A 25,408-nucleotide genomic window follows, 5' to 3' on the forward strand; every position below is an offset into this window, starting at 1 on the left:
TCTTTTTACTTAATTAAGGTTTTCCCTGGCCTCTGTCACAGCGCAGAGCTGGAGCTGTCCCATGGAGAGTCACCCGGCACCAAACTGCACATTATCCTCTCAAATGGTGACATGTGTGGCCCTTAATTAAGACAGTAATTTTTCTCTGAACACAATTTATTTGTTTTAGAGAAATGAAGGCAAGTGTCACAAGAGCATTAAAGAGCTCAGCTCCCGATTCCTGTGGCCACCAACTGGCCAACACACCTAATTCTGAAAGAACCAGCATTTTTTAATCAGAGGAAAAGATGACATTCCTGGTTTAAATTTTCAGTCTAACAATGGCTCACAGGAAATCTGCTCAAATCACTTGGCCTTTTTTGCAGCAGCGATTTCATACCAGACTGGGACTTGGTTCCTTGCAGAACTGCAGTGGCTGTTGGGAAAGGCAACCAGCCCTGGGGAGAAACCCCAACCTGCGAGAAAAATTACAATATAGGACACTCTTTACATGCAACGGTATTAACCATGCTGTGCATCTGATGTGGTAACTCCATGCTCCAAGGTCCAGGCTCCCTCCTCTTCCTCTCACATAAACCTCCCAGCATAGAGAAATATTTTGTTCTTTGTGGTCACAAGGAAATGAAGCCTTAATATATATTCTCCATAGGTGACATTTTGCACATACATAAATTACCCCTCTCTTGAACCAGCATCCTGAGTTTCCACCTGATGTTCTTCTAGGCAGAAGCGCTTGAACATTCCAATAATGCTGAATTACTGCAGTTCAGCGCTGAAATTTGAAGGTTTTCCAACACAGAAAACACTTAAATTAAACAGCAATAGGAAATCTTGATGCAATATTTGTTTTACTTCACTTGAGATTGCTTGGGTAGACTATACCATGTGTCATCCTGCCCTTACACTGGGAAAACCATGGATGTAGACACTTCATGGAATCATTTAGGTTGGAAAAGACCTTTAAGATCATCGAGTCCAACCATAAGGTTGTTTGATTCCGTTCATTTTTGATACCAGCCCCATAAACAACTAAATCAAACTTTAATCTAAATATCCTTTCATTAGGATATTGAGTAGAAGTCTGTATGCAAAGCTGAGTGCAGCCACAGATTATCCGGAATCGGGTTCAACCCTTCACAACACTCGGGTACGCTCAGATCACCCATTTCACCAGCGCCTCCAGTCAGAGGCAATAGAAAACTGCAGGCGGCAGCGAGTGCTTTGCCAGCAGCGCGGTAGCCTGACATTTTGCTATGTAAACGCTGTCCGTGTGTGTGCCCCAAGGGAGAGTCCTCTCCCCACGAGCACCCCTCAGGAAACTGCATTCTGAAACTTAGAGCTTGACACAATTATACTTTCATAACATTTGATGCATGAGAAATCCTTCGAATTACTGCAGAAGCAACAGAAGAGTTGAAAAAGAAATAAGACATAAGGGGGGGGGGGGGGGGGGGGGAGGGAGGGAGGGAATAAAAGTGGTGTTGTTGTAGTCCTGTTGGTGCAACCATGACGGTCTAAGAACTCAAACGTGCACAGGGTTTACAAGGAAAGGCAGTATCTTTTACCAGACTAACAACATTTGGGAAAAAACAGCAGGCAAACTTATGAGCATCCAAGCTTTTTTCACAATTATGAGATTCAGAAATGCAGAGACTCAGTAAATGTGTTACTTTTTAATCATGACTTCATAATATTGTGCCCACTCTGCTGGCATTTCTCCAATTTATTCATCACCTAGAGTGGTCTGGAAAATTGCTGATAGAACAGTGAGAGCAAGTATTCAATTCAATGAAATGAAAAAGCAAAAGTTTTCTTTAATGTTTCCTACACAGGGCTCTTCAATATTTAAGTAAGGTTTAAGCTCACAAATTCATGTACAAGAAATACCATCCTGATGTGCAGAGAAGTGAGGTGGATGCAGTGAGTCCAGACTGCCATCCAATCACAACAAACATGTCTCGGATGCAAACAGCACATAAAAACAGGTAAAAATGAAAGAAAGCCATCCCCTGACACCCTGACTGCTGTAGGCAGCAGTACACAAGCTTGCATAGGAACTCCGGCCAGTAAACGCAAGGCACACCCCTCTGTCCCTGCTTTCCTTTACGTGGATTCTCAGTCCTCTGTCCTCTCCTGCTTTCATTCCCCATCACAACTGCTAAGGCTATGCAACAAAAGAAGCTTCATCATCACCCCTCAGCTCTCCTGAAATGACTGCCCTGAAGGTTTACCAGTGCCAGGCTTTGAGCCGCCTGAGCAGATGCCACCCTCAAGAACAACGAGCTGGATCTCATTTCTCTGCCCTCAACAATATCAAGCTGCAACTCTTGCTGCTTTAAACTGAGACCATCTCATGCTACTATTGTCTTCCTCCATGCCATGGAGTTTTGGGCTGAGCTTTTATATTCCAATGTGTAAACAGATCTTTAAACCTCTTTCTTAACCACCCATCATACCCTCCTTTATGTTCACGCAGAGCAGGAACTCCCAAACAGTGCTTGATGCTGGCGTGGTCCTCCAGCAAGGCAGACAGGCTGCATATCTCATTAACTCTAGGCTCTGGTGAATGCAGCTCAACCAGCACACTCCGAATTATAAGAGGGAAAGACATTTGAAAGAACAATTCTGAATTTTATAAGATGTTAATACTACTGCTGAAATATTCTTTAATTTTTTTTGTTCGCTATTTGATACATAATACAAAGCCGTTTGGTTTTACAAGAGATACTATGGCCATGCACATCAAGACCAGCAACTGGAGAAGATTAATAGACTGGTCCTTAAATAAGATGAAACAGATAACAGTCACCAAATAAAAACTGTTCATGGGGGCCTCAGTCATGATCACTGTAAAAAACAAACTTTACACAATTTCACATTAAAAACAAAAGGCCACATTACAGTTACTCCTGCACTCCCTGAACGACCATTGCCTCAAATTGGAGCTATAAACCCACCAGGAATGCTGGATAGGGATCACTTTAGATAACACCACTTTTTCCACTAGCTTCATCCACAGTACGTTTTCCCCCATTTCAGCTTTACTGACCATATCTGAAATGTGTCACCAGTCTATGCAGAGCTGCAGTATCAGGGACACAGAGATTTGTTTTTGGCGAAGCAGAAGCAGATAACAGCACCACTGCAAGGCGTTACAGTGGACATAATTCACTTTTGATTGACTATGTCAAATTTAATGTCCATTGCAGTGCTCCAGTCCCACCTGCCTGTGAACGTGCAGGATTACCATTATGGCCATGAGGCTCCCAGAAAAGGCTTCTTATTACTAATATGAATTAGGTCTCCACGACTTTTTTTTTTTTTTTTTTTTTTTTTTTTTAATTTTACAGGCATTTCTTCTTTGGGGACTTTTTGTAGGACTTCCTTTGAACCCTTTCTAATTTTGACTCTTTTTCTTACACTTAAACTTTCCATGCTCTCTTGTTATTGGCATTTAATTTCCAATAAAAGCTCAACTATATCAGGGAGAGTTTCACTGCTGGCTCTTAGAAGACCAAGATTTCCCTTCCACCAATTTCATAATGTGAACAAAGGTCTTTTAAAATGGAAAACATTCTTAAAGACCATGCACGTACTCTTACAAAATTCCTATTACCAAAGCTAGCAGCAGACTGTCTCATGTTTGCATCCTCACATAAATCAATGGAATTTCCATAATTTACCCCAAAGGTTGATGCAATCTGTTTATAAGGAGTTAAGCTGTCAATCACATTTAAGAGGATTCAGCCTGAAAAGCCAGGTAAAATTGATCCCTCCCCCCAAAAGACCGAGTGGAGGGAGCTGAAAAGGCAGCACGGGAATAGTAAGGAATCCCTTTGGCATTCAGAGTCCTGAAGCATTCAGTATATGAGAACTGTATCAGCTCTGCTGAGAGCAAACACATACCTCCATTATATACAGCACTTATCTCTCTTTATAACATTTGACACTCCTAATATATTTACATTGGACAGCAAAATGATCATTATAGGCCAGACCTACATGTCAAAGACCCCAGCCTCCTCCCCAGAGGGATTAATTGCATGCCTCCCAACAGCTCTGAATCCATCTCGCTGCCACGGAAGCAGCCTGTCAGCAGTGTTGCAAAGTTAAATCGGCAAATATTAATTGCCAGCTGGGAAATCTGCCATTAGTTCACACTCAGATTTTTTTTCCAGCTGGAAAGATAGAGTGTGTTAAATGGAGCAGATTTCTTTGCAGTCTGCAAACCAGCCGACAGAGCGGGTTTGCCTGTTTTGCAAGCACTAAATGAGCAAAACATTCAACACCTTCTCAGAGATGTTTTGAAATGCTGTTCTCTAGAACAAATTACTTCTGGAAGTAACAAAGCACCAAACTAGCACATGGACAACAAATAAAGGGGAAACAAACCACCACCACCTGAGGCTGAATTCATAGCTACTCAAGATTACTGCAATGATATGTTGCATGAGTTATTAGCCTACTTACAGTTTTTTTCCAAGTTTGTAATTTATTTATGTTCAAGCACAGCAAACTTTCTGTCGACATGGAGAAAATGATAATTTTCCATCATTAGAAAGAAACTTTTTGGAACTGGAGGAAAGATAAACAAGTTGAAAATGAAAGATGCCATTTAAGGCCATGAACTCGAGTGACCCTGGGGTGATACACGCTGGAAGAGGTCTCCCCATGGACACATCTAGTGCAGGGTCACACCGGGTCACTCAGGGCTGTTTCCAGCCACATCCTGAAAGCCCCCAGAGATGAAGGTGGCACCTGGGCAGCCTGCCCCACCGCTCAACTGTCCTCATGGGAAAACCATCTCCTTACATTCAGGCTGAACTTCTCATTTCAGCTTTTCCCTTTGTTTCTCACTCTCATCCCATGCAGAACCAGGCTCCACTCTCTATGCTACACACATGTAAATGCTACAGATTCATAGAATGGTTTGGGCTGGAAGGGACCTTGAAGACCACGCAGTCCCACCCCCTGCCACAGGCAGGGACACCGGCCATCAGCCCAGGTTGCCCCCAGCCCCGTCCAGCCTGGCCTCGGGCACTGCCAGGAATGGGGCACCCACAGCTGCTCTGGGCAGCCCGTGCCAGCGCCTCGCCACCCTCACGGGGAAGGATTTCCTCCTAACATCTCATCTAAACCTCCCCTCTTTCAGCTTACAGCCATCCTCCCCTGTCCCATCACTACATGCCCTTGTAAAAGGTCCCTCCCTGGCTTGCTTGTCAGCCCCTTTAGGCACTGGAAGCTGCTGTAAGGTCTCCCCGGAGCCTTCTCCTCTCCAGCTGAACCACCCCAACTCTCCCTGCCTGTCCCCACTGGAGAGGGACTCCAGCCCAAATGTCATGAGAGAAAAAATTATTCTCACTCTTCCAGTGTGCATACACACTTGCACGTGTATGTGTACACGCACGCACAACCCAGCACAGCAGCACCCACGCTTTGGAAGACAAAGTTCCTGGCACGAAACGCTGTGGCCAGCAGCAGTGAAAGGCTCGAACACAGCAGTGTGACCATGTGTGTAACAGAGGAGAAAGGCAGGTGGTTTTCCACAGGTATTTCTTTCCAAATTCTGTACAGAATCTGTACAAAAATATGGTTATTAGAGGCAAGAATTGACCTTGTATGAGACTGAAAATTACTGCGGTATATTTGTTTAAAAGAAAAAATATTTTAAGCATTGAGACCAAGTTACTGAAAAAATCGCTACTGACATTTCAGGAGAGACAGGAGGAAGGAGGAGAATGGCACTGGAATACCAGACGTGAACGTGCTTTTACAGTGCCCCATGTCTCCACATAAAATTCTGTCAGATGTCATAAAACTAGAGCTTTAGTAGAAGTTAGACTGAATGGAGGAAAAAAAAAAAAAGAGAGAGAGAGAGAATGAGAAAAGAATAAAGTAATTGGCACAGGTACAGTACATTTACATAATGGAAAGTTCAAGAATTTGGTCAACTAAGTTGGATTGAATTCATGCCAGAGCCCAAACTAAATCTGAACAGTTGCAATACAAAGCCACTATACAGCCCGACAAGAAAAGTGGAGGTTTTTTTATTAAAAAATCCAATACACCTGGATAAAGGGAGGATGTCACAACCAGAGAAAACAGGGAATGAGCCTGGGCAAGCGACACGGCTGCTCTCCTCCAACAGGGGCTTGGCTGATGCAGGGGAACTTCAGGATTGCTGATCTTGCAGAAAAGAGGAGGAAGGGACAGAAAGAAGGGGGAAATTACTCCTAAATTCTGAAAATGGAAAAGCACAGCTCTAAACAGAATTAATTTCTCTGATGTATGCACACTGCTAGAGAAATGCAATGCTCAAATGTTTCTGGAGAAAGGAAGGAGGTAAGGGAAGAAAACCTGCATCGAGTAGTGTATGTGCAGCTTTCCTTGGCTCTCAAAATATTGAGAGAAAATGAGTGAAGAGACCAAGTGGGTATAAAAAAAATCAAAAGTAAATAAAAATGAATAGAAGTTAAAAAAAGGGGACTATTGCTATGGGAAAGCAAAGAATAGTCCAAATCACTGCGCTAAAATGATATAGCTGCATTATCCAAGGCATTTATTCAAATAGGAACGTTTCCAGGCCAACTGCTCATTTTGGACATCTGTGGGACAATTGCCATTATGAGCACAGATATCTTTCTGGTTTTCATGGGTATTGGGAGCGCTTTTGGGGAAGACTAACTTCTTTCCTCTCCTCTTCAGCAAAGAGCAAAAGCATTTTATCTTTATGTATTTCATTACCCAGTCAAAATCACCAACACTCAAATCAAATGACTATGGAAGGTCACAAAACAGTGAAAAAAAAATAATACATATATATAAAAAAAAAAAAAACAAAAAACCACCAGCCACACAGTAGCAAAATCTTAAATAGATCATTTTCCTTAAGGGAAAACCAAACTATGTTTCATACCAGTGAAGACAACCAGATCAAGAAGATTCTGAACAGCTACGAGCAAGAGTGACATTTCTCCTGAGACTGCTGCATGTAGGACTTCTGCTTTACGGTATTTCCCTATGGGCTCCAAACTCTCAAGTGAAGTTTTCCACCTAATTACCATCTGCTTTGTCAACTGAGAAAAAGGGATGGCATTTGTATTTTTGTGCATGGCATCACTGGGAAACTATGCTGCACCAGCGGGTGCAGGACAAAGCCTGGGGAAATCTCTTTTGCTGGGACCATTCATTGCTTCACCCACATTTCCACACGCACCCACCTCAGATGTCACGTCCATTCACCAGCCCAAGCCTCCGGCGCGGTGGCCAACTCAGCCCAAAGTCTGCACACCAAGGACTGACACCCTCCATGAAATCTTTCACGAACACGACGCTGATGCAATGGACCCACGTTTGCCGACAGCAGAGCACCCACGTCTCTGCATGGCTCACCCTCACCCAGCAGGTTTCAGTGATTTTACATGTCTCTTTGAGAGCAATCTGGATTAATTTCATGTAATGTCATGGGGGAATCTGAATGTCCACATTTATTATTTTTTTTTTTAACTTCTTGGACTCTCAAGGTTTCAAGCAGCCGTTTCATTCCAGGCTGGGCAAAGGAGAAATCAGTCACCTGCCCAGAGCCACATTCTCTTCTGCTCTTCCTAATGCTAGTAGAGAATGAAATGCTAGTGAGGTAGCACTAATTAAGCAATGCTTCTAGTCACACACAAGTATTGGCTATACAACAGTGTTTACAAAGCACTTTACATGTGATGAATATGTTAGGAGACCCAAAAAAATCATTTCCCAAAATACACTAAAGAAAACAAGATCTTTGCGGTTTACTTTGTTATCAGTTTACTGTGGATAGACCTAGCTCAGCTGAAGTGGAATCAAGACTATTTGATCTCTGTCATACTTTAAGGCCATCCAGTTTCTCACTGATAACTGGGTAAACTGGCAGAGCACACAGATGCAATCTGCAGTGTCCCTCAGCTCTACAGAGGGATTTAAGTCTCAACTGAACACATCAACTAGGACAAAAAGCCAAGAAGCAGCCCACTCATCAGCCTAACTGTACTCAAATAATTAAACTATCTACTTGATAGAAAACAAATAGAAAGTATGTACCTACTGACAGATGTGCACCTAATATCCAACTGAAATAATATTTTGCGCCTTTACGATTTTTCTCCAGTCATGAAGTCTTATGCTTTATGTTACATTTATAAGGGGGCTTGTAAACCTGTAGCTTAATTGCTTGCTACAATTTTCTATTTAAAAGAAAACACTATCGCCCTTGATTTACAAACAGGAGGCTAAAGTAAAGAAATAAAAAGGTACACAGAAGGTTACTCAGGAACCACATGGCAGAAACAAGGGCTGAAGCCAAATATTCCTAAGGAGTCCCACTCTTAAGATAAGGGGTTTTCTCCAATGTTTTATCTCCGTGTACAGAGGTGTAAAGTACTTTTTTATTTATGCAGGAAGAGAAGTGAGTTGTTTCTTTCTTCTCTTCCACAAAGCTGTTATTCTGCTGAAAAGCAGATCTGAGCAGTGCTCCATGGCAAGAGTTTAAGGGTTACTCTAAACTGGGACACCAAAATACTACTTTCTGACATCATTTCATGGTGTGTTCAGGAAAGTATTCAAGCGTGACATTGTATCATTAGGTATAATACAGCCATTGCAGAGGCACTGATTACTGCAATGAGAACTCATTTTCTTTAACACTATATGTGATAAGGGATGAATAAAAACCTGGCCAGAAACATCATTGTAAAAAAGGTGGGCTACGTACAAGAATGAAAAACCTGAAAACACTTTGTGGGGAGTCAGGGGGAGAAATCCCCCTCCATCAAGTGGGGTCAGGGGGCTGCTGAGCACCTGTAGAACTGAAGATTTTCTCTTTCTTTGGGAGTTTTCTCATGCTGCAGTCCCAATTGCATCTTATTCAGGGATGGAAGCAGTTCCCAGCCAGATCTGCACCCTGATCTGACTCAATACCCAAAGGCAGAAACACCAGCACTATGAGCAAGGCACAAATATCCTTTTTAGATGCTCCTTTTTACAGTGAGAAGCAAAAATCCCTCTTCACCTTAACCTGCTCAGGTGCTGTCCCTCCAAATATGCCTTCAGGCGACCCCTTCCCATGATTAACTTCATACATGGTCCATTGGTCCTAGACCTAATGACCTGCTTTGGTAAACCTAGGTGACAAATAACCCAGCTCGGCTGGCATTCACCAAGTCTGCCTTCCAACCACCTCCTCTCTCCCATCTGCTGCCAGACCTCAAAATAAGTAAGATTTCACGATGCTGTGCAAAGCAGTGCCCAGGTAGCTCTGGAAATTTTGGGCTGGTCTTGGTCTCCAGGCCTCCTCCAAGGCATGAGGACAATAATGTTCTTCTATCTGCAAAGGGTATCACGAGGATATATTAATAATACTCTTTGAATGGGCTCCTGTTTCTTAAATAGGCTCTTCTAGCATCACGTTAGTAAACGAGAACCTGTGATGGATAGCTCTGTATATAGCCAAGCTCCTCAGGGGCTCAAGTGTCCCATGAGCTGAAGATAAAGGAATTATTTTCATATTTGGTCACATAAAAGGCACTGGATATATTTGCAACAACCCACTCAAATCCTTCTATAGTTATATGGAGTCATATCTGACAGTAAGTTCTCAAGATAGAGTCTAGTGAGGCCTTTGTAAGATCTCTCATTAGAAGTAAAATAATTTACAACTTATTCCACTCCCTGGCATTTTATCACACACTCCTGCTGCTGCATCCTTACTTGATTTGTGACAGGATGGTACATGGCACACAAAATGTTAATGTAAAAGACACAGGACTCCATCCCTTTGGTGACGTGTTAGAAGGATGATAATGCAATTTGCTACTGAACCAGTAAAACAGATGAAGATGTACACACCCCACTACTGACTTGAACTGTCTTTAAAATTATTTAAAATTTGGTTCCAGCAGTCCACTCCCTGCTCCTCTTATTTCATCTAAACAGTTCCTTTTCTTTGCCCACGTCATTTGCCTAAGTAGTTTTTTGTTTCTCAGTTTTGCAACAAACTTTTTGTTAATACCATATATTTTTTCTTACAGTCTTTGTCTTGTTCAAAGCCTTTCCAAATGAATTTGATTGTAAAAAGTTATTACACTGGTGGTTGAAAGTACTGAGCAGCACAACTACAGTGCAGACAATGCATACAGGGATGTTAATTATTTACCAGTTCCTGTTTTGATTACATTTTGGGTGGTGATGACATTCAGGGGCTTAATAGCTGCATAAAACATGGTTTTATGTTCTACAGTGTCCTAGAATAAACCATCCTTGAAAAATTTATCTCTTGGAAATAAAACATACCATTTGGCCATTTATCAGGATTACGGTAAGATGAGTGATGAAAGTTCTACAGAAGTATTTATTTTTAATGATGCCCTACCTTTGAAAAAACAGTCCTTGCTGTGGATAATGTAGATTTTCTTCCTCTGCAGACAAGAGGCTCGATGCAGTTGACAATGATTTTCATAAAATTTGCCATCAGATCCACACACAGGCATGTAGCTGGACTTGCAGTCTTCCACGCATTTGCACTCGGGCTGATTGGTGTCCTTGTTCACCACACACTTACTCCCCCGGCCACAGTACTTCTTCTCGCACGATGCATGCAGGCCATCCTGCCCATAAAGCACTGGGAAGAGCAGAAAATGTCAGTGAGCAACATTTGCCTAACAGACTGTACTCATCTGGTGTAGCAGCACAATCAATACAGGAGGAGGAGCGACAAGGTTTGCAAGGTGAAAAGCACACTCCTTTGGACAGCAGCAGTTTGAAGAGTATCTTCAACTCTGTGCTCCCCAGCCTCTCCCTCATCACAACAGTAAGCACGTGCTGAAAACCCTTTACTGAAAAGTGATAGACATGGGCTGTTTGTTCTTTTAGCCCTTAGCAAAACTAGACCCTAAAATAAATCCAGTGGGAGCATTTCAGTGGCCAAATTTTGGCCGTGAAAGTAATTCTGAAAACCTACACTCCTTCAACCACAAAACTCACATTCCTTTTGGGCAGCCAAGCGCCCTAAATGACAGCACTTCGGCTTCTGCATCAGCATCTGCATTCAGAGACCACCCTCCGCTCCATGAGCCAGCAGAACATCCCCAAGGCCAAAATTCACACAGGTTTCAATGAAAGCTCAGACAGGCAATTGCTGAGAGCTTTTGAAAAAAATAACCCCCAAGAACGACGATCACTGAAGTCAGGGGAATATTACCGGATGCTTCTTGCTGTAAAAGCAACCACCAGTGTCTGTCCCTACACTCTGAATAACAACATATAATGAAAAATAACTTTCTACTACTTTTCAGAATTCATTGGATATAGTATTCGGAACTATCTGCTTTTTTATACTATTAAAAGGCTAAGGGAGTTGCCCATGTATTATAACATTTTCTGCTTCTCAAGTTTCCTCACTTAAAGGCTTACAACAGAACATTTATATAATTCATACAGGACAGGGTACTTGCGAACAAGCCACTACTCAGAGCAATAATTACCATTATACTCAATGAAGAGAGTTTCAGGAAATTAGATTATTCTATGCTAATTGGAGTACACAAAGTTGAGAATTACAAAGGGATGCTGCAAAAGGCATAATTAAAGCAGGAATAAACATTTCATAGTGCACAACCCACTGCCAGCCTTGCGCAGCCTTCCAACAGCAGCAGCCACCGGCTGCACCCACGCCATGGCTCAGTCTGGACCAGCAGGACAGTTTTGAAGCAAATCCCTGTTGTCTACATTTACCACATGTAGGTTTGGCTCTTGGTGAGGTTTTGGTTTGCACGAGCTTTCAGAGGAAGCTCAAGTGGAAGCACTGTTCCAGATGTGCTCCAGCATCCAACAGGACAAATCCTGCAGCAACTGTAGCTTCACGCCATCCCCCAAAATGCATCCAGGGCTCTTCCCGTCAAAGATTTTTCAAGTAGCAGAACAGTTCTGCCTAAGAGAGCACACCAGATCTCATCCAAAGACACACCCCCATCACATGCAATGGAGGATGTGAGGAGCATCAGCACTAGCTACTTCAATCTATCAATTCTTTTTTATCATGCTAAATTCCTCACTAACATTGATATAGCCCCTACCTGCCCAGTATTTTATGCCAATATGAAATGCCCCAGCGTTGAAGCTACGTTTCATCTACTAGTGATCAAGGGGTTAAAGCATGTGCATAAAGACAAGGAAAAGTTCCTACAAAACCCCATTTTTCTTGGTCCCTGTAAAGCCTTTGTTTTTATCAGGGTAAATCTGAAAGGGGAAAAAAAAATCTGTTATTGGAGGATTAACTATTTGATTCAATAACTCATTAAAATTCCTCCAACTTGGCAAGCTAAGAAATATTGACTTTTCTTGACTTGTAATAAACTAGAAGGTCAAAGCATCTCTGAACAGTGCAAAAAGTACAGCCCCTGGAAGGAGTATCTGACTATTCTTTATTTACTTTACTAATTGTTCCAGAATTTCTGCAAAATGTCCTCAGGAATGCAAATTTTGTGATCTCCAAGAGACCTGACTGCCAAGGCCTACTGCATTTGCAGTGCCTGCTGTAGACCAGAGCAGCGTGAAGGATCAGGGCTTGAGGAAGCCCTGGTCAAGCACTGTTCTCTTCCTCCTCCTCTCGGTGGCAGGACCTGCACCTGTACAAGCACTTGGCTTATCCATCACAATGTGCCTCAAAAGACATGTTTTGGGGAGTGCTGTTGATGCTAAAGATATTTTAAAATATCAAGATTCAGGAGCTGTTGTAGTCTATATAAATGTAATTCAGACACAACTACAGCAAAGCCCTTCCTGTGCTTTCTTGATCGCTAAAAATTGATCTCTCCGACCCAGCACCAGCCGAGTACTACACCATGCCTCTCGCTGAAGGTTATTTCTGCCTCCTTGTTCACACTGGGCTGCTCCGGTCTAATGCATCGGGTCACATCTGGGCAGGCCACAGCTGCACCCTGCCCCACCAGCTACTGCAGGCAGCGAGCAAAAAACCTTCTGGAGCCTCAAGTAGTTTTGGTGTTTTGATTTTTAATATAAACTCAGCATTACTGAAGACAAAGACTATTTCTCTTGCAATGGAAATTTTAAGTCTTTTGATGATACATCAAGGATTTGGTCAAGCACCAGCTTATAAAAAAAAAAAAAAAAAAAAAAAAAAAGACAAAATACTTCAGCTTTTCTATATCCACCCTGGTTACTATGGAGAAACCACAGAAAGCCCGTCTACATTTATGTCTCAGTCATTTTGTTCACAGTTTGGTTTATTCTGCGTTCCAAGATGAAGAACTCCTGTTTAATCACACTACAGTTAGGAAGTGGGGTAGGAAGGATACCCCCTACAAACAGCCAGAAAGGAAAGATTCACTTATTCGGGAATCCTGGTGTGCTTCTACTAGTCCCAATCCTCTGAAATTTGTGTGTCTGCAAGCAGAGTGTTAACATGGGGTGCCTTTGCCAGAATCTGATCATGTTGATAGCAGCTCTTTAATTCAATTACTATTTGCATAATCCTTTGAAGAACTAAAGCACCCCACAAGCACACTTAACTGTACAGATGGACCCTCCATCCAGGAAGGACTGTAACAGGATGCAAAACAGAACAGAGCCAACAAAAACGGAGAGGAAAGAAGGTTTTTAACTGCAAAAGCACTCTTATCTTTATCCAGGTTATTAATAAATTTAGAGCAGCACCACAGAAAGGGACTTTCCTCAACTGCATCAAGGCACCTGCTCCAGTTGATCCCTTGGGCAGGCACCTGAGCCGGGAAGGACACCAGCACGTAGCTCAGTGGCATCAAACACGTCCGCCACTGGGTTTTTGGGGTCACATTGTTAAAAGTGATTGAGCTCCCCACCCTTACAAGGATTGTTAAAAACAGAAATGGGAAAAGTAATCAAGTGCAACTACCAACTCACTGCTCACAGTATTTACAAGCCCGGCTGTACTGCATGGCAAAAGGCATAATTTATTTAATTTATTAGTCACAAAGAAAGTAATTTACTTAGGTTAAAAACTGATCATCTTGCAAAACAAGCCACTTTTCAACACTAATTAAGCTTACCCAAGATGGCTGGTCTGAGATGTTATATTGTATTAAAGCCAGAAGGATGGGGAGAGGAAGCGCATTTGCATGCACCCACGAACACACTGTGACTTCTCAAATTGGTTTCTGTCTGCCCCTGAGAAATTTGGAATTCCAGTGGAAAACTGACAAAAACTTGGTGCAGGCAGTACAATAACCGACCAGGAATTTCATAAGGCTGGTTATGAGGCTGCCTTCATCTCAAAGCAAGGATTTGATAAGAAAATGAAGATGTTTATTACCACATTGGAGAATACGCATTCTCTGGTTGCTTGTTAATTCATAAAGACAGAGACCTCATCTACCTTTTACATGCCACTAAACATGTTACACATCAGACTAAGGCTCACATACTTTTTTTTTTTTTCCCCTCTTTTACTCCCAAATAAGACTCTGTTCCTTACTTCAGCAAAACTTCCAAAGAGTCCAGCGGAAGGCTGGGTTCATGACAAGCCCTGACTTTAGTTCAGACCAACCAAACCCACAACACACACAGCAAAATCAACAACGGAACAGCTCTATCATATTGCTACTCATAAAAAGTTGCTTATATGCTGCAGAAATGTAAATTACTACATTTACATGTAAAAAGTCAGTTTGCCTTCAAGTAACAGTGAGCTCCTGCAGGCAGCTGGACATTGAGTTTTATTGCTGCAGGAAAAAGTTTAGATGTTTCATCAGGACTAGCGCCCAAACTGGAAACTTTGGGGCACTGGAGATTGGTATAACTGAAACTGGAAGCTTCTACACCACGTCATTCAAAGGCAATGCTGCACTTTGCAAGTGTTGTAACAAAATAAAAATAAAATCAGACCCTCTACAGCCTGACAAAAATATTCCGTCTCTAAGCTTTTTTACTTCCATTAGGTAAACTGGTGAGCAGTAAGTCACAAGCTACTCATCCAGCATCTTGACATCACTTCCCCCCCCCCCAACACTTTTCCTTTCCCTCATTAAATAACTTTCTACAGCCTGAAACGTCACACCTGTAAGCACTATTTACTGCTGAAAAATATACATTGCCAGTACTGCAGATATATACATACAATGCATACACACGCAGGTTTGTGTCTTCAAGATCTTCACACACATCTATTCACATTCCCAGGTTATGTTTACACATGACTGGACGCTTCCCATACACTTGACTTGCCACAACTTTGCTTTTGCTGACTACAGGAAGCCAGATGCTGCAGCACGGCGCCTTACACCTCCCTTCCCCAGCAAGCCTTTAAGACACATCACGAACGACCCACAGCTGGAAGTAACAAAAGTTCAGATGCATGACTATTGAACCCAGCTTCTGTTCAGTTAGCAAATGCATGTGCTACATACATCATTACTACCACAATAAAATAAGAAAGGAAACATAAAGCAGGAATTTCATAATAATCTGCTCTAGGAGCTTCTCAGTTTTTCATTGCATGCCTGTTATGAAAATGGAGAGGCAGAAAAGCTATAGTAAATCACCTGGAATAGGGGCATGGTAATAGTGCATTCATTATCTCTGTTACTAGCCTTTGGTGCTATAATTTATTATTTTTATAAAGCAAAAATGGTGATTTATCCTAGAGAATAATACAGAAAATGAGATGTTTCAAACATACATTTCTGCTACAAATGCAAACTACTTCCTTTCAAGATGCAGGAGGTTACTCCCTGTGTGTATGTGTGTGCACATCTCTGAGCAGGATCGAGAGGGACACAGCACCTGGGAAGAGGAGTTCAGTCACTTTCATTTAATTAGATACTCTAGACAAAACAAGAGACAGGATGCTGTAGAAAGCCTCCTCCAAACCAAAACAAACAAACTTTCCCAGATGGTTACATTGTTTCAAGAGGCCTCTTGCAGAGTTCAACAAACAAAACAAACACCAAAAAGAAACATTATTCTGGAAAGGAGTACTGCAAAAAATAGTTACATTGGTAACACCAGCACCAGGGGAACTGCTTAATCTCTGCAGTTTAGTATCAAATACAACCCTAGTGGAATTGCTCATAGCAACAGTGTGCAGTTATTCTGCAAATAAGGCCAAGGAAACACTCAACAGTATAGGAAAAAAAAATGTATCCATTTTTATATCCAAAACCAGGGATTAATGTTACTTTCTGTATCTGTCAGGACTAGTAAATCCATTAGAGGCCACACCAAGAAAAGGTATTTGAAAATTTCAAGTAACTACACTATCCCTAGTGTAATTAGCCCAATTTTTCTCCCATTTCAAATCCATTTAACCATTATGAAATCAAAAGCTTCATTAAATACTATTTCTGGATAGTATTGTGGTTTGTGAGGGTACTAACATGAAAAAGGAGGCAACAGATGTACAAATCAAAAGACCTAAACTATGGGAAGCGTATACAGAGACTGCTGAGAAAGAAATATCAACCAATACATAAGACCATATATATATTTAGATCCTGGCCATGAAACCCAACCATGCACAATTTGCATGATTGTTCTCTTCTTGGAAGAGCTACTAAAGAGGCGATTCATAAAACGGCTTGTTACTAAATGTTTATCTAAAGTCATCTATGATAGGTACTGCATATTGAAGGCAATATTACTACATTGCTCCAGTGCAGCAAGTACAGACACCTAGATGCGCTGGCTGCCATGCTGCACAGCTCCTGCTGGCTCCGCACCTCGCCCTGCATTTACAAGCCGTTTAGCAGCTCCCCACAACCAGCCCACCCAAAAACGGCACAATGTTAGCAGAGGACCAGCATCCTGCCTGCATTGATCAGAAGGATTTAATTTAATGTTTCCTTGGGCACCTGTATTTACAGCATTGTGAGCAACCCACTGAAGCTGAGTAGCAGCGTGCGTATGCACGTGCATGTGTGCACACACATGTATTTTACTTGGTCGTGTATTTAATTATCACAGTATCACACACAGTCTGAAGAATGTTGAAACTTTCCAGTACCAGATCTGGAGGGAACAGATCACATCAATACTTTGGTTTCTTTGGTAGAACTCTATCAGAAGAATACACTCTTCTGAAGGAAGACAATGAAATTCCTGTAGGTCACTGCTCAAAATCTGTCTTGTTGCCTTTAATCTTGCTTATCAGTCTTCTGCCTGCCCCATGCCTCTACTCTTACTGTCCGGACCAGCCTCACTCCTCTTCCTTGTTTCCAGGGGTCTTTCATCCTTTGACCAGCACAGCAAGCCCTAGCACTCTACAGGCTACTATAAAAGGCATGAGAAATCAATAGCGCGGTGTCATGCATCTTTCTGCTATTCCTTCAATGAAGTTCTTGTGGCAGAGACTACGAGGAGGTTAGAATCCAATAACAAAATAACTATAGATGACTTGCCACTTTTTCTGGCGATTTTTCCAATTAGATTACCAGTGGAGTTGCTGGAGGCAAGCTGAACAGTCTAGATCTTCCCAGCTGTCTGCATTATTAACCTTTAAATCTGTCTATACACATTGCGCTTTGCTCGCTCCCCTTTCCCTCCAGACACCCCATTCGAGCCTTCCCCCCCCCCCCCCCCCCCCCCAAATGCTCACACCTCCTCCCCTGGCTCCGCTACCCTCCAGAGCCACCACACACCACGAACCCAGAGATCTCCACACAGCACTACCCCCAAACCTCGTTGGCACAAGGCACCAGATTCTCACTTCCACCTATTTTTCAACATCTGATTCCAAAACCTTAAAAATTTTACCCTCACTTTGACTATTTCTACTTGGTGGAGGGTAAAATCCATAAACCAAGTGTACTGGGCTTGCTGCAGTGGCAGGGAGACATGCATGCCCATTGCTTATCATGCCTATGTAAAAGTGCAGGATATCTTGCAATATTAGCAATCGTTCAAGAAAAGACGCCAGGTCTCCATCTGAGGGGCATTCTATGGTCTCACAGAATTTTTTATTTTTTTTTTTTACTTATTGCTTTGCAGTAAGACCATTTATCAAAAAATAATTGCACTTGTTTATTATATGCCTATTTTCCCTTTACATATGCATAAACCAAATGTTATTTCAGCTTGAATAAAAAGATCTTTCCAGTTTCGTATTTATTTTCTCATTCAGTGCATCAGTTTATAAGGCTCATTGAGGAAAAAGAACAGAAACAGAAAAAGAGCTCATCATTGTATTTGTCTAAAAAAAAAGAACATTATACTGATTATTTATTTTTAGTTGGAAGAGGAATAGTTTATAAGGTTTTATAATTAATATCATTCAGCTTCCTTATTACATTATTCTTGAATTTTGCTCTTAACAAAAAAAAAAAAATCTGACTTGCACCAAATTGTACAAGTGCCACTGCACAAGGTTTCAATGTGATTGATTATGGAGACCTCAGTTAGCGCCATCACAGCGACGCCTGTGTCAGCACTTCCATTAGCGTTTCCTTTTAAGAGCTGCACATCGCACATTTGAACTTTACAAATGAAGTCACATTCTTGAAAAACGTTTTTAAAGCTGTGTTAAAGCCCAGTGTAAAAATGCAAAAGAGGTAGAAATACCAGACTTTCACCCGTTTCCCTCGCTGCTAGAACAGGACAGAGGCTGGCAACGGGTACAACCTAAATATATGGTAATTAAACACCAGGACTTTCAGTGACCTCCGTGTACCACCTGGTTATTAGCATTACTTGGAAACACTGGGACTTGGAGGAACAGGCTTCATTCTGCTCCACCAGCAGAAGCGTTTAAATGTACAAAAAATAAGGGACAAATACTCAAAACATGAATCCATGGCAGAGCCACCTCACTGAGCCTCTACACCCACCACACCTCCTCCAGCAGCCAGAAACACAGTTCTCAATCCAGTCACTTTACCAAAGAAAACCTCTTACCCTCAAAAGGAAGCAAGTATGAGCCTGCAAATCCACCTTCAGGCAAAATTCTGTTTGGTCTGCTAAGACAATAAATCTATAGGGTCTTTCACTGTCCCTTCTCTTGCCCCTTTCTCCCAACTAGATTAATTTTCAAGGATAAAATTTTCCAGAGGGAAGCTATCAATAGCTGCATATGCACAGCTTGCTACGCTTCTGTCATTTACTACCGCACATAAAGACAGAAAGTTGTATGAAAATTAGGGACTGGATTCACTTTGTGACTCTAGTTCTGAGCACTGATGTTTTTCTGTGAAAGTTGCCGTTTGCTGAAAATAAATGGAGAGAAAGGAAAGAGAAGTATTAAAGCTATTTAGTTGTAATAGGGTTTGTGTTAGTGCAGGTGTTCTGTATTTGGGAGTTTTTTACTTTAGGTGCAATGTAATGTATGACTCATGGCTACTTTACTTGATTGAAGAGGCAGCCCCAGCAGCAGGATTAGTGGCAATCCTGCATCACATCTAAATCAGCATAAACTTCCAGCTTGAAACTGTTGAAGTTGCACAGTGTCTTTTCGCATTTTTTCTTCCTAAGACATTTCATTTATGTTTCCCCAACTAGATGCCTTAGAGCCTCATAGATTACAAGTGTAGGAGCGTTACCATATAACAGAAGTGTGAGGCAGGAGCCAAACAGGTCCATTATGGGGAGAATTACAATCATGCAGCTACCGAATGAGGATGTATTACACCTGCGTTGGGACACAGAAGAAAGGGCATTTTTATAAATCAGTTTTCACCGAGTGGGTTGGAAGGGACCTTAAAGACCACCCAGTCCCACCCCCTGCCACAGGCAGGGACACCGGCCACCAGCCCAGGTTGCCCCCAGCCCCGTCCAGCCTGGCCTCGGGCACTGCCAGGGATGGGGCACCCACAGCTGCTCTGGGCAGCCCGTGCCAGTGCCTCGCCACCCTCACGGGGAAGGATTTCCTCCTAATACCTAATCTGAATTTGCCCTCTTCCAGCTTAAAGCCATTCCCCCTTGTCCTGTCACTACATGCCCTTGTAAAAAGTCCCTCTTCAGCTTTCTTGTCAGCCCCTTTAGATACTCGTAGGCTGCTACAAGGTCTCCTTGAAGCCTTGTCTTCTCCAGGCTGAACCACCCCGACTCTCTCAGCCCGTCTCGATAGGATCTGTTTGCCTGTCCTGGTCGCAGCGCTCCCCAGGGCTGCCCTCGGTGGGAGCCAGGGGTGGCCCCGTCACCCCAGCCCCTCTCACTGCATCAGCCGCTCTCATGTGAGCTGCCAGCTCCTGGCAGGTCTCTGCGCTCCCCTGGGGTATCCCCAGCTCAGGAACCCCACCCCATATGCCACAATCCCCCGATCCGCTGTGGAATGCGCCTGCACCAGAGCTGATGCCTTGGTGAGTGACTGCCTGCACCAAACAGGGATGCACGTGGGGCACATGGCTGTCAGCGTGGCTGCAACCGCATCCCACCTGGGGAAGGATGGCAAGGAGAGCAGGAGTTACAGGCAAAGAGCCAGTCCTTCACAGAGCCAGCAGCCAGCCCAGCTTATGCTAAATACTTCACTACCTGAAAACTCATGCAACTTTTTGAGCCCAAAGGGAAGCTTTCAAAATTGGCTGGTTGCTAGAAAGTGAGGCAAAAAAAAAAAAAAAAAAACCAAAAAAAAAACCCACCACACACAACCAAAAAAAAGGACTGCCTTAAATTAGGAAGTATGAGATGCGTCTTTAAAATATTATTTTTATATACATTATGCACTGCTTCCCAAATAAGGTTCATAAAACCTCTATCAGGAACAAAGCAAGGCTGATGTAAAATGCTAGCTATTCAAAACAAAACCAACATCTTCCGGCAGGACAATCACAAAGGCCAATGTACACACTTCACTCAGACTGCAACTAACTCTTAAATGAACACGGTGCTGCCCAATGATCGTATCTGCTCAGCAGCTCAAAGGCTGAACAAAGTCCTGTTAGCAGTGGGTTAAGAATGTTCTCAGATCGTTGCTCAAGTGAACACACGGAGTAAAAACTGCACTCAGAAGTGTGCACTGCCAGGCAGAGTGAGCCAGTTGTAACTGCGATGTCACCAGAACATAAAAAAAATAATGACCCCTCTCCCAAATTCCCTGACTATAGATGTGCTCCAGCAACTCCCTGTGCTCTAGTACAAGCGACTGCAGTGCCTTCAAACTTTAATTCAGTGCTGGTCAGCATGAGTGAGCAGTAAATGCTCCAGGAGTGTGAAGCCAGCCTGAAACATTGCCACAGCACACCACCGATCAATAACCATTTGCATTCCCTTTTCTCATTCTCTGTTATCTTTAATGAAGTTCTTTTCCAAGACTAAGAAACAAGGAGAAACACTATTTTCTAAGCAATCGCATCCAGTTCTTTTGCAACTTATGCTAATTTTGCAGTTCTTCACTGGTTTAATTTTCTATTTGCTGTCTAACTCCAGGACACCACTGTACTCTGGCACTCCTGTATTTTGCAGACACACCATTTCATTCCACTGCCTGCTCCATCTGGAGCCAATGTTAATGCACAATGCAGAGAAACCTTCATCTCGTATAGGACAACACCTTGACATTTTGGTCTCTGTCAGCAAATGCACCCCAGACCTCAGAGCATGTAGTTACTACCAACCTTTTCGAGGCTCTGTCCTCCGAGCACATCTACTTCTTACCCCCTTCCTGAGGATTTTACTTCACATCAATAAAGGAAATTACCCTGGCTGTGATTGAAGATTTATCTCTTTCTTAAGGCAGTTTGACTTACAATCCTGCTCCTAAATATCGTATTTCAAGATCTCTTCCTATTCCCGAGGTGAATACCCCCAGCACACGTCCACTCTCCTCTGCCAGTCCTGACCTGCACCAAGCATTCGGAAGTATACGCATCAACATCTTAAGCTCCTGAATTAAAGAAAAGACATCTTTTTTTTTTTTTTTTTTTTTTTTTTTCATCCCCACTTCTCCTTTATATGAGAAGCACAGGGAGGAGTAACTGTTGGAGGGTGACAGAAGAATTAATGCCACTTCTCCTGCATTACAAACCTTTTACTCCTTCTGAATTTGCTCTGTGCTGAAGGAAGCATTTTAATGTGCATTTACCTGATGGAAGAGTTATAGGCTATTGAAAGGATAACGCAGTAAAATGAAAAACCTACTAAAAAGCTGTTTTGAAAGTGAAAAGCCTTTAAACTTCACATACTGTTAAAACAGGCTCAGAGGGTATCAGCACAGAAATGGAGCATTATCTCTGAAACACTAACATTAGCTGCTTTTCTTTATTATTCTGAGGAGTAGGAATATCACCAGTTTCTCATGTTGAGACTCACAATGTAAAAAGAAAAATCTAGAAGAGGTGAAAATAGATGAAAATCAGTAACAAATTAAGGGTTTCTGCTGTGGGTTATTTTTGTTTCAAACATTTTTAACTTAATTTGAATTTTTCTTAATTCGCACAGCTTGGCATGTGGTTTGAGAAACTGTCCAGTGGGGCAGAAACCTGTACTGAGACCCCTGTACAGGGTAGAGTCCTGCAGCCACCCACAACACGCTTTATCCCCTTGCACAGCATCAGTGCTGGTCCACTGCCACGCAGAGTCCATCTAGGACTTATCTTGCTGCTAAACAAAGACAGCAGCCTGCACCGAGGGTGCGGGAGCACTCCTCATTCGTTCACGCCAGGAAAGCGCATGGAGAGCTGCATCTGAAAGGGCAGATAGAAAATAAGAGTACATATATATTCACTGCCTTCCCTTTGAAAGTGCTCTGCACAAGGAATAAAACCAAGCAATGACTGATAAAAATCAACAAAACGTTGTTTCCCTTTGAATACAAAGGCACCAAATGAAAACAAGAGTCACATTTAATGGCCTAAGAAGAAAAGCTTGGGATAAAAAGCAGGGATAAGCCGCAATCATCGGTCATTAACATACAGAGTATATTGGGTGAAAGCAGCATTTCAGGGCTTTTTATTCTTTTAAGAAAGGACATGGAATAAAATGAGTTTTGATGCAGGGCATATTTCACATGTTAAGCTGATCCACACAGATATGCCATGACTACACAAACAGGAGTACAAGGTGTGGTGTGCACAGACACCCATGAGGCCAAGGCAGTGGTTACATCTGAAAATAGGTTAGATGAGTGCCATCCATGAAAGCCCCAGAAAACCAGTACCACCAGTTTAAAGCAGAGCGACTAGATGCCCAGCATGGAGCACACGATACAAGCCAAGAACAAGCAGACACTGTATTTCAGATTGGAGACTGGAATTAGGCTTTTCCACCAGCTTATAGTTCAAATTCATCCCTTGGAGCCTTAGAAAAAGTAAGTAAATCTACCAATTTAAAAATGAGGGACAACACAAGAGACTCCCTGGCCTGTCATCCCAGCCTCTCTCGTTGCAACTTGTCCCCTTGGGTCAGCACACACAGCTCTCTGGCAGCTTTGGAGGAAAGATGCAGTGATGGATGGGATCAAAAGAAATGCAAGAGGGGCAGCATTTCCCCAGTCCCTTTAGACCACTGACCAAAAAGGAAAGGAGTGTTGCTATACTGGGCTCTACAGGAGCAGACTGAGGTAAATAGGAACGTCCCATGCTAAGGATACAGCAATTTCCCCTATGCATATAGAGCTCAAGCACCGGTTTCTTTGCTGCTGCCCCTTGAAAAGGCACCCAGGCTCTCCCACCCTGCAGGATCCACACAGGACCCACCACCACCTCCCCATGACCCTGGTATGCATGTGCTGGAATACTTTGCAGCTCAGCATTTTGATGCAGGAGCCCATAACTTGGCAAAGGAAACACATGAGCGGTGAAAGAGGGATGACTGGAACAGCCTGGGGAAAAGCTCACTTCAAAAACATTTGCTTGAGAAACAAAAATTGTGTTCATTCATGCCCAGCCTGGCTCTTCACATCGCACCATGGCTCAGCAAGCCATTGCAGCTGCTGACAGCCCCCAGCCACGACCGGACAACGCAGCCTTCCTCATGCCCTCATCTTCCCCACGCGTGGCTCCGTCAGATCAACTGCAGTGCAAAATGACTTCAACCTGTTCGTAATGGGAGAACATATCCAGCAGGCAAAAATCCAGCTGGTATTTTGTGCTCACAGTAAATAGGATTACTGGCAGCAGTGAAAAGTGAAGTCCTGTGCTGAACAACACACTGGGGATGGCAGCTGCTTTCCAGCCTTGGACTGCAAATACCATCTTGCCAAAGCTTTCTGTACTAATGGGACCTATTTTCTCTATAGGAAAGGAAAAGGCAGGAGAGAATTCAATTTTTATGCTTCTGAGTCTCCTATTGATGCGCATGTGTTCAGCTGCTCCCATTCCCATTAACACCCAGCATGGGGAGATTCAAACAACTTCATAGCTGCTACAAGGTGGGGTTGTCCAACAGACAGAGCAAGTGTTTAAAAAAAAAATGAAAGGTTTTATTTTATTTGAAAATTTTCCGTACTAAATAAGGTAGCACACCTTTGACTTAAAAACCTTTACTTCTCAATGCAAATATTTGTCTCTGGCTAAAGTACAAGCCAAAGCTGCCAACTATTCCCGTTCATAATCCTCACCAATGCCGACAGGAGTTGCGTTTGCAGAGCAGGTCTCCACAGGGATCCCAGAGGGTGATTTACTGACTCCAACACAACTTGCAGGCACTAAATGGCTGCCACCAGGTTACTCAGGTGGAAGAACATGCACAGTGCTCATTTCAGAGGAGGGGGGAAGGTCTGAAAGTGTCAATGAAAAGAAATCCCTCAGGTCTCACCGTGAAATGGAGTGAATGACCAGCTGGCAAGGAGGCAAGAGGGAAGAAAAAGGGAAAATGAGAAAAAAAGCAAATTGCTCTTGGTGTGTGATGGCAGGAGCAATCCTGAACTGAAACAACTTTCCCAAAAGTTCACATTTAAAGTTGTTACTGTCTTAACAGCACCCACTTCAGTGGATAAAATGTATGAAAAATAAAAAGTGAAAACATCTTTTCCCATGTAAATGCCTCTCCACTAGAAACAGGGCTCAGATTCCCAGGAACAGTAGAAGGACCATTTTTCTTGTTTGTAATGTGAAAACCCAAAGCACATCCCTGGTCAGTAACAAAAGGGTGACTCCCCGGGTCAGGGGCTCAGTATTTCCAAGCCAGCATAGGTGGCTTTGTGGGCTCAAACCCCCTTAACAGGGCCACCCCTGCCAGAGCTACCGGGCTGCAAAACTGTTTGGGACTTTCTCCTGCTGGATTTGCTATGCACATTTGTGCTGCCAAATTAAATTGATTTTATACTGAAATATTGCTGTGGGATTACATACCATCATGTGAGGTGCAGATGTATTTAACACAACTAGTAGCAAATGCGTAGTTATTAAACAGAGGGCTGGGAGAAAGAAAGAATCATAATTCAATACTCTTGCTTAAAGCAAATATTGCATTTTGAAAGGACAAGGAAAAGATCTTGTTTCTTCTTGTGCACCTTTCCCAG

General features: G+C 42.8%; 1 protein-coding gene across 3 annotated transcripts in view; it reads right to left on the reverse strand.

Moving 5' to 3' along the window:
* Window positions 1-25,408, reverse strand: part of FSTL4 (follistatin like 4) — a 236,718-nt gene that overhangs the window by 151,756 nt on the left and 59,554 nt on the right. For all 3 annotated transcript variants that reach the window (XM_040604821.1, XM_040604819.1, XM_040604820.1), the window contains exon 4: window positions 10,400-10,648. In XM_040604821.1, coding sequence (XP_040460755.1) covers window positions 10,400-10,648 — 249 coding nt within the window. The remainder of the gene's footprint in view (window positions 1-10,399; window positions 10,649-25,408) is intronic.

Source organism: Falco naumanni, chromosome 8, assembly GCF_017639655.2.
Source record: "Falco naumanni isolate bFalNau1 chromosome 8, bFalNau1.pat, whole genome shotgun sequence".
Taxonomy (NCBI): Eukaryota; Metazoa; Chordata; class Aves; order Falconiformes; family Falconidae; genus Falco; species Falco naumanni.